The sequence below is a fragment of the Clupea harengus genome, chromosome 14 (genome assembly GCF_900700415.2).
Source record: "Clupea harengus chromosome 14, Ch_v2.0.2, whole genome shotgun sequence".
Lineage (NCBI taxonomy): Eukaryota > Metazoa > Chordata > Actinopteri > Clupeiformes > Clupeidae > Clupea > Clupea harengus.
Genome location: NC_045165.1, coordinates 22,357,064 through 22,367,109, shown reverse-complemented (window position 1 = coordinate 22,367,109; position 10,046 = coordinate 22,357,064). Strand labels below are relative to the sequence as shown.

Sequence of the window (10,046 nt, the reverse complement as noted above, 5' to 3'; positions counted from 1 at the left end):
CCCTCTCCTTTTCTATCCCTGTCTCTGCCTTTCTGTCATCCTCTCTCACAGCTTTTAATTTCCCTCTATACTAATCTATGGTCAGTCGTTTCCACATGCCCATTCACTTGATTTGCTCATTCTGTCCAGTGTAATATTTCTGAAATGCATGCAAATAATACATCAGTCGAGTTGTGTCACTCACCTCAGTGCACAGACAGGTGAAAAGGTAAAAAGAACCGATGGAAGAAAGAGGCAACGTAATGAGAATAAGAAATAGGACTGAAGAAAGAGGACAGTTTTTAAAAGGGCATGTGAGTGCAGAGAGAGAGAGAGAAAGACAGACAGACAGAAGAAAAGAAAATCTAAATAAAAAGAAAGACAAAGAGACCTCTGGGAGGTGTCTGGGTTTCTTACGTGGCTCCAGGGAGAAGTGGACGAGGACGGGCTTTTTTTACAGACACTGGCAGCCAGCCCGCAGGACCTGCCACCCCTCACGCTCAACCCCATCCTGTCCTTTTAAATGGGGCTATAGATTGCCCTGTCACTCTCGCCCATGTGTCCGCAGCACTGCACTCAGCCAGGCCCGCTGATGTGGAGGTTGGTGTAGAATAATGTGTGACAAAAGAGGACGTGGAGAGTGTCGCTTCGTGTGAGTTCTGCTTCACCCTCCTCTGTTAGTATCTCTCATTAGTCCAGCAGGCGCCAGGGACACTTCAGCAGTTGTGGATTGAGGACGTTTGGCCATGCAGCTGGTGGCATGTAGTATTCTGAGGTGAGGAGAGGTGGAGAGGTGTGCAAAAAGCTCTGTGCTGAGGTGCTCTAGTGTGGTATTGTTTTGGGATGTGTTTGGTCAGGTGCAACAATGATGTCAGAAGTCAACATCTCAACATTCTCCCGCTGGGCGACCCCCACTGACATAGCATCCCATTCTTTGCTGTTTCCTTGCTGCCGAACACTCCCTCTCCCCCTCTTACAAAAACAGGCATGGACCCATTAAAAGACACAGTCACATCCCACTTCTGTCAGTATCATCCATAGTGGTGCAGGGTATAACCCAGATGTGTAGCATAGTACAACAGATGAAATGCCCTCGCCATCATATTTAGTTTTTTTTTTTTTTTTTTTTTTAATGCTTGCCACCACAGAGGGAAACAATCTCTCAGTTAGGACATTTACTTTGCCTCTGTGTTGCCTCCGGAGCCCAGGGAGCCGATAACGATGTTACACAAGCTGGCATGATCTCCAGTAATGAAATTTGCAGCGCATCTTCCTCTCTTAGGTGTGCCAATCGCTGTTTCGTCGAAAACGCTTCACCAGGCAAATTGACTCGGTGAGCACTGTATGACGCCCCTCCCGCGGGAGATGTCTTGCTGTTAATGACTTTGTTGCAGTCGTGCCGAATCTCGTAGCGCCTGGGAAAAGATTGGCATGAGACGCGTGGCTGCGTGTTTTTTGTTTTTGCGCTAAGATGTCCAACATGGAAGGAACAAAACCCTTCTTTTTTTTGCCTTTCTATAAATGCAGTGTCAAAGCAGTGTTGACTGTTCTTGAGAGCCGACGCTCAACAAGGTTATCAACAGCGTTTCATGAAGTGCTCTTTGTTGTCTGGGAGTCGCATGTGGGAGATGTGGTAAATTTTCCTTTGTATTATTCATTTGGGGTGTTCTTTGCACGAGGTCAATAGCAGTCTTTTCCTTTCACTGCCACTAAAACAGCCTGTAAAGAACTAGGCCCCTCCACTTACACTAATTAAATTTCACAGTGAGATGTGCTTTCCTCCTTCTACCCTTGCGGCCACTGCCTCTCCCTCATTTGAAACATTTGTGTGAATGTTTGTGTCTGTATATGTGTGTGTGTGTGAGTGTGTGTGTGCGTGCAAGTGTTGTATTTTCATTCGTCAGTTCTTTCCCCAATCTACACAATCATTACACTTCGTGTTGTGATTCACTCATTTAGCAGCTGTCACTGACAACTGCAGCCAGATCTTTTTTTTCTCCCCCTCACATCTCTATCTATTAAGCTCCCTCAGACAAAGTCACAGATATGAGCGAGATAGCATCAAAGCATATTATTTAGCACACTAACTCCCTTCCAGTGAGTCTGCTGTATGAGGTGCTTTTTAAAAGAGGACACTGATCTGACCTAAGTGTCTATCAGTCCCATTTTTAAAGTCATTAACATCCCCCAAAACCCCATTGCAAGGTAGGAGGGAGAGGGGAAATTAGATCACCGCTAAGCTGGGATTTTCAATGTGTCTCTGTGTAAGAGATGTGTGGGAAGGGAGGGTGCACTGGACGGTGCTAACCTGAACTCCAAATAATGAACCATGACTTAGATATGGATATAAGACTGTGACTGCGACTTAATTTCAGCCATCTACCATACGTCATGAATGATACATATGTAACATGCGTGTCAAGACCTAAGTTTATGCGTGGCAAACCTTTAGGGGTGTGGCAGACGTTCACGGCTAGATTTTTCTTTTTCAGAATTTCTGGAGGAAGATCTGACGCCCAGCTCTCTGCCGCGGAGAAGCTGCGGAGTTTGAGCATTGGTCTCCATGGCAACCACACGTCTTATTTTCGGCTTTGTCGAGATTCTTGGCCGCGAGTGCATCCTTGAACATTACATAAGAGAATTACTCACACAAGGGGTTTCCTGTGGAAAATGGCTTTGGAAAACTCCAGAAGAAAGATGTGATATGTGTTCGCACGAGGCTCAACTTTGATGTGCCAGAAGTTAGGAGTGCCTCTCACCTCAGCTGTAGCCAGCGTCTTCGTCACCAGCAAAATAACAGACAAACAATTGTAATTGTAAAACAAACAAGTGTAATTCCACCTGAATCATACTTTTTTGAGTACAAAATCCTGTGTTGTTTTCAACTGGGAATGAAACACTTGTTTCCTCAGTAGCATCGTCCAGGCCTGTTCCCATCCACACCACCACAGAACAATGAACGACGTTCGGGTCTCTTGACAGTGCCTTTGCCACAGAGAGCTGAGCGAAGCACTGATAACACACACTGTCGTCACGCTGCTAATTCCGTCTTTATGATAAGCATTTGTGCATTCAGCCACTCTGCTTATCACTCATTCATTATCTGTCACAGCAGGTATGGGGGGTGTGTGGTTTAAGACCGCCCTTGGTGTGTGACTGAGAGTTCTACAAATGGAGCATTTTTGAAAAGTAAAGGGAAGGTAACAAAGGGTTGTTCTGGTAATTTCCGTCCATGTCAGAAAGATTGCAGGGATAAGGTGTTAGGTTTGATAGTTCTGCATGTTAGGCCTCTCAGAGATAGAGTAGGAGGAGAGTTCTCAGTAGGAGAGCTGGTTTTTAAGCACACATGTGATGGAGACGGGAGAGCCGATTCAACTGTTCCATCTGTTTGACATCCCTGAGTGCTCTTATTTGTGTGGTTCATCAGGCGAAGTACACTTGTATCGTGCTGGTTGGGAGAATCTGCATTACCTGCATTAAGAGGCTGTTATGTGCACCTTAAGTGTGCCTTTATGGTATCCTTGTGTACACATTACCAAGGGTACAGGGTATCTATTATTTTGCCTCATTCTTTATATCTTTTTCAGGTAGTGAACAATATCACAGTGTTTCTGAATGAGTGCGAGGTACTCATTGCTGTGTTCCATTGAAATTGTATGTAAAAGATGTTACGTAACTCTTAACGCACAGACCGATGTCAAGTATCACCACCCCGCTAGGCAAGCAGCCCCAGTATAATATCCCGAGACCTGATTATACTGTTTGATGGATGTGCTCATGTGGCCAATTGTCGTTTGATCACCCGGGAAAATATCCCCTTTTTCCATCTGACAACACAAGCGAGTGGCGAATTACCTCGGCCCGGATAACAAAAGGTTCCCCCTGCACGGCAGTTTTGCGATTGCCTGTCTCCGTTCTCCCTCTCTCACGCCCGAAGACGGTGTCATTTCAGTGCCGCCGGCATCTGCCCACACCCCCTGCCGAGAGGGAGATGGAGGGTGTTGGGCATGGGGGAGTGAATGGAAGGGGGGGGGTTGATTGCACCATCTCACGCTGTTATCACGCAGTGGGCATACGCACATCCGTCTTCATCCAGTCGGAGAGCGAGAGGCGGCAGGCCAGATCTGTGAATAGACACGGCAGGGCAGCGCAACAGGAGAAAGCTGAGGGCGACGGAGGCAGTCCAGCAGCCAGTACACCCACAATGCTCCCATGATTCCTAAGAGGCATTTAAACAGCAGCCAAGAGCAGGAAAAAAAAACACAAAGGAAGAAAAAAAGAGAGGGTATGGTGAATCAGCTTGAATGAGATGTGCCCGCTACCACTCCTGTGCGCTGTTTAAAAAAGTGGTGCTCAGCATCCCTGCTATATTGGTTGGGTGTGAGCACAAGGAGTAGGGATCATTTTGAGATTACAAAAAAGCCAGTATTTTTTTACCTAGGTTTGAGTGGGTTGAAGGACTTGTGCATAAGGGGTATAAGTAACAGAGTTACCACTGTGCTGTAGCAGAACATTGATAGCGGGAACTGCTCTGCTACAGTGAGAAAGAAAGTAAATCTTTTTGAATGCTCGCCTAATTGTCGATGTCACCTAAAACCAGGGACATTTAATTACAATGGCTGTCCACACCCTGGAGGAAGAGTTCATATGAGACAATGGAAATACATTATTACTGTGAAAGCTCATTTCAATTCAAATGCCTCTCTGTGGCTAGAGACAAGGCCCACCTTCATTGGCTTTGCTGACTAAAGTCTTTGGGGGTTGGAGGAGCACAATGTTTCTTTATAGGAACCCACTTCTTTGTTTGGGACCTTCCTGGCATTGATGTGATTTGTCCAGTGTCCAGTAATGTTGGTTGGCAGCAATCACAAAGCATAGAGGTGATCTAGCCAAACACTGTCACAGACTGAGATTGTCCATTAGAGTCTCTCTGTTGGTTGCGATGATCTGAAGCACCAGACCAGAGAAGAGGGTGCACCGCTGCATGTGTACCTTCTCTCCCTGAAATCTAATTGCCGGGACTATTATCAGTACCCCAGGGGTTAAGGACACAATCTTCCCCCTTTGATTTTCTAATGAAAGAGGCAAATTCCAGGGAGAGTGCCTTTAACCTTTTGAGAGATGGATAATCAAGCAGCTTTATTGATTGCTTTGTTTACACACGATGAAGATTTGGTGTCCAGCTTTTAGGGACAACTGGTGTTGTTGAGCCAAATAGAAATGTCAGTGTCCTTGCTGACTTCCAAGGCCTTGTCAAAGGAACCCAGCTAGATGCATGAAAGCTGAACCAGCTATAGCATTTTGCTTGAATCAACACAGAAAATACTATAGTAATTACTATACTAGACATACTGTAGTAAATGCAAAAAACAAAGTGGGTTAGATCCATGATATATCTTTGTTTATATTGTGTTGTAATCTTTGGTCTCTCTGGTATCTTATCACAGCAGAACGCCACATCTGCCAGAGCAGCTTTTTTATAGCTCGAAAACCGAAGCTCTGCCAAATCTGAAGGTTGCGTACTTTAGCGTCAAAGTTTGTTTTTGGCTCAATTATCCTTTAACTTTGTTTTCAGGTGCAGTCACTGGTCCAAAAGAAAGAAAGGTCCTTTCACACTCACTCTAAGCAGATACATCCCTATTTAAATGGTCAAATGGTGGAATAAGCACAATGTCCTTTATTTAGTGGCGAAGTGCAACATATGAGCAAAAGTAGGATGAAATATAAACGTTAGTCAGAAATGGATGTTGGTCAGACTTGGGTGAGTTGGGAGTTTTGTGGAGGGTTAGAAAGCGGTTTGTCCTGTTGAATCCACTTTCCTCAGTGATGCCTGATGATTGAGGCAGGTATGGAATACTGCAGTAGTAACATTCAGATCATTGGGATCATGCTAAAAGTGCTGAACATGGATGCAGTTTGTCAGGATCTGTTGCCAGCCTCCCCCCACACTCCTTAGTTAGAGCAGTTGGCTCTTGTGACATTTGTGACGATGAGCGCACATTGATCCCAGTGCTTTGTCTCGGTTATGACGGCAGTGTTTATGTGCAAAGCCTCTTACTGTTTGGAGACAGTCCAAATGATGTGCAATGATATTCCTTCCTATGCAAACTTAATGACGGCTAATAAATGCAGCAGAATCGACACACGCTATCGAGAGAGAGGACAGAGAGCAAGCACATTCTGACATTATAAACAAAGGCTCATTTTCTGAAAAGCATAAATGAATAACCAAAGGTCGTTAAGGGAAGTTAAAGTTCCTGAGGCCATTGATTGATTTCACTTCAATCTCCCGTGCCTTGTGTTTATGGATGCCATGACATTGGTATTTCCAGAGTTTGCCAGAAAAAGGCAGCGAACACCCAGGGTTCTTTTTTCCTTCCTGTTATTCACTCTCCTCCTAGAGTCTGATCTTGTTTGATGGGAGCCACAGCGAAGCCTTACTCTCTGTGTAGTTCCGATGGGAGTCACAGCGAAGCCTTACTCTCTGTGTAGTTCCGATGGGAGTCACAGCGAAGCCTTACTCTCTGTGTAGTTCCGATGGGAGTCACAGCAAAGCCTTACTCTCTGTCTAGTTCCGATGGGAGTCACAGCAAAGCCTTACTCTCTGTGTAGTTCCGATGGGGGGTCACAGCGAAGCCTTACTCTCTGTGTAGTTCCGATGGGAGTCACATCGAAGCCTTACTCTCTGTGTAGTTCCGATGGGAGTCACAGCGAAGCCTTACTCTCTGTGTAGTTCCCAGAAGTATGGCTCAGCAGCCACTGTAAATATTCAAGACTAACTTTGGGTATCAGCCTCCCAATCCCATGCTGTCCCCTGCATACACAGAGAAAAGAGACAAATCCAAGCGAGTGGGGTTGAAGCATGGAGCGTTGCATAACCCAAAGGGATGTCACCCTAGAGCAAAAATCCAGTCCAGTGTCCAGTGGTCACTGCACAGAAACTTCAACCAGGAGGTCACTCTGCAGAATCCTCAGTCCTATAATTTAGCATGTGATCCATCTTAGGGAGTTGTGGTAATTGGAGTGCTTCTGCTCCAATTTGCAGACATTCTCATTTGTGATTTTGGACACCAGAGGGACTGATCACAGCTTGCTTCTATTTTGTTGGAATCTTTTTTTTTTTTTTTTTAAAGCCCAGATTTGCATTTCCCCCTGTTTTTCATTATCATTCATTGTTACTCAACATGGCCCATTAATGTGGCTGGGTGTTCACTAAAGCATGCTGGGTTTCAGGGAATTGAAAATCTCTGGCTCTGTCTTCTCTGTCTCTTTGGAGATGTCCGTAAATATCGAATCAAATATCCTAATGCTGTGTCTTGGAGAGCTGTTCACCTGTGGTCCCTGGGTTTTCACTAGATTAAAACATGCCCCCGTCGACACAAAATGTCCATTTCTACACGTCCCTTTAAAAAATAACCTTCCCTTCAAAAGGTGGCGGTTTCACTGCCTCTGCAGGTTTCTGTGAGTGCAGCTCTCCAGTGACGCTTTTTGGGGATGAGTGATTTTTCACGTGGTTTTTTCTTCTTTACTGGAACAGTCTGTGGTGGGTGCTGGAACACAGGCTTCAAAGCTGGCAGCTCCCATCAATCTGACCTGATTTACTAACTGCAGTTGATGAAGTACTATCCAAATACTTATTGTCAGAGAATGGAATCAATCTATGAACATATCTAGGCAGTTTGTTTTTTTACAGCTAGAACCCTCCCACGTCTGAAGGTACATTTTAATCCTTCTCATTAAAAGAATCTTTAAGGCCCAAACCAATATCTGCCTCGTTCCCACAGTTTGAATTGCCACAGTATGAGAGGGCTTATCAAATTGTATCCCTATCCATTTTACTGTGTACTAGATAAACTCTGACCTTCAATGTTGTTTTAACTCTAAAATAGAGGATTATAAATAACTGACTTTAGCACATTGAGGTATATACCTACATGTAAAAAAAAAGGTTATATTGATTGGGGTTTGCATAACCTAAGGGCAAGAATATTCTCAGTGGTATATCTTATCTCCTCATTTTGCATTGCAAATTATAGAAGCATACCAGCTCAGACCAACTCCTGAGGTTTGATGACTGCTTTTGATAAATCATCTTACCTTAGTGACCTCTTGACGTGTTTATCAGGGAATAGTCCTGCAGAACTGGAGAACAGTGGTCTGTATGGGGGTACAGTTTTTCCTCTGATTAAGTTAAACGTGGGCTACCAGTGTGTGCCCTTGATGAAAGATTACGGGGGATGTAGTTTTAATCTTGTGGTGCTGCCTCTCAAGGACGTCCGCTGATGCACCTCAAAAGCGCTCTCTCTCCCTAAAGCTGGCTTTGACGGATGATGCCTCGCTCCCCAAATGATAGGCTATTATTTTACTTTGCAGCGGATAAATGGAATTGGTAGCTGCTAGCTGTCCCTCGCTGTCTGGCACGAACAGACAGGAGAGAAAAAGGGGAGAGGGTAGAATGGCAGGGAGGGTGGGTGAAAAACTAGTGCTTGTGACATTTCATGACTGCGCTTTCCATGTTTCAAAACCAACATCTTGTATTTTTCTCAAAAGCTGTACCTGTATGCACATATCAAATATCTTATATTAAGACTGAGATCCTTTCAAGGGCAGCATCTGTTTCTGACATTGCCATCTCTTTTCCATTCTCAGACCAGCAGTATTCATGGTCGCCATCCCAGTACTTCGATGAAGACAGCTACTCTCCCCCTCCCAAGAATATGAAGGGTCTATCTGGCGGCCGGCCTCAGCTACAGATCTCGTCAGCGCACACGTGCGGCATCTCCGACTGCGAGCACGCCTTCGACCACCTGCAGCATGGGCCAGTCGATCCCCGCCAGTCCTACCTGCTCAGCCCCACCGAGAGCTGCCCGCTGGACCACCACCGCTGCTCGCCGCGCAGCTCCATCCACTCCGAGTGCATGGTGATGCCCGTCTCCATGGCCTCGGATCACGTCTCCAGCAGCACCTTCCCCCGGATGCACTACAGCTCGCACCACGAGGGCTCGCGGGACGACTGCTCCACGTCGCACGCCGGCGGGAGCAGCAGTGGCGTCGGCGGCAGCAGCGGGGGCGGTGGGGGTGGTGGTGGTGGTGGTGGTGGTGGCGGTGGCGGTGGCGGTGGAGGCAGCGGCAAGATGAACCGCATCCCGGCCAACCTGCTGGACCAGTTCGAGAAGCAGCTGCCCATCCACCGCGACGGCTTCCACACACTCCAGTACCAGCGCACGTCCACCACGGCCACCAGCGAGCAGCGCAACGAGAGCCCCGGGCGCATCCGGCACCTGGTGCACTCTGTGCAGAAGCTCTTCACCAAGTCTCACTCGCTGGAGGGCTCGTCCAAGATGAACGGCACAAAGGGCGACTCGCGATCCGACGGCGGCGGCCACCACCACCACCACGGCCACCACCACCACGGCCATAGCCACCACAAACACAGCAAGCGGAGCAAGAGCAAGGAGCGCAAGCCGGACTCCAAGCACCGCTCAGGCATGGCCGGCTGGTGGAGCTCCGATGACAACCTGGACAGTGACAGCACATACCGGACGCCCAGCGTCATGAGCCGCCACCACGTGGATCACATCAGCCACTGCTACCCGGACGCAGTGCAGAGCCACTTTGGCGACCTCTCGTTGAAAACATCCAAGAGCAACAACGACGTCAAGTGCTCAGCCTGCGAGAGCATGGCCATGGCGCCTGAGGGGAAGTTCATGAAGAGGAGCTCCTGGTCCACTCTCACCGTCAGCCAGGCCAAGGAGGCTTACAGGAAGTCCTCCCTAAACCTGGAGAAACCTGTAATGCCTCAGGACCTGAAGCCCTCCTTGAGGGCTTGTCATTACCTGCAGGTGAGTGCTTTGGGGAATTGCGTTTTTTTGAATGGTTCCTGTTGTCTTTCAAGTGTCAGTACTGACTGACTATTTGCACTTGCTCTCACCCTGGAGGTATGCAAAGCACACTTCAGTTCCTTCAGTTCACCTCAGGTCAGTTCCTGCCGTTCGTTGTGAGAGATGAAGCCACGAGATAATGAATACTGCTCCGGTAGAACAGAGGGAGGCAATCGTTTGACCTCA

The 10,046-nt window shown here is 47.1% G+C and overlaps 1 protein-coding gene across 6 annotated transcripts in view; it reads left to right on the top strand.

Moving 5' to 3' along the window:
* The window catches only part of dlgap2a (discs, large (Drosophila) homolog-associated protein 2a), a 162,831-nt gene that overhangs the window by 98,989 nt on the left and 53,796 nt on the right, over nt 1-10,046 (top strand). For all 6 annotated transcript variants that reach the window (XM_031580156.2, XM_031580154.2, XM_031580153.2 and 3 more), the window contains one exon: nt 8,629-9,821. In XM_031580156.2, coding sequence (XP_031436016.1) covers nt 8,629-9,821 — 1,193 coding nt within the window. The remainder of the gene's footprint in view (nt 1-8,628; nt 9,822-10,046) is intronic.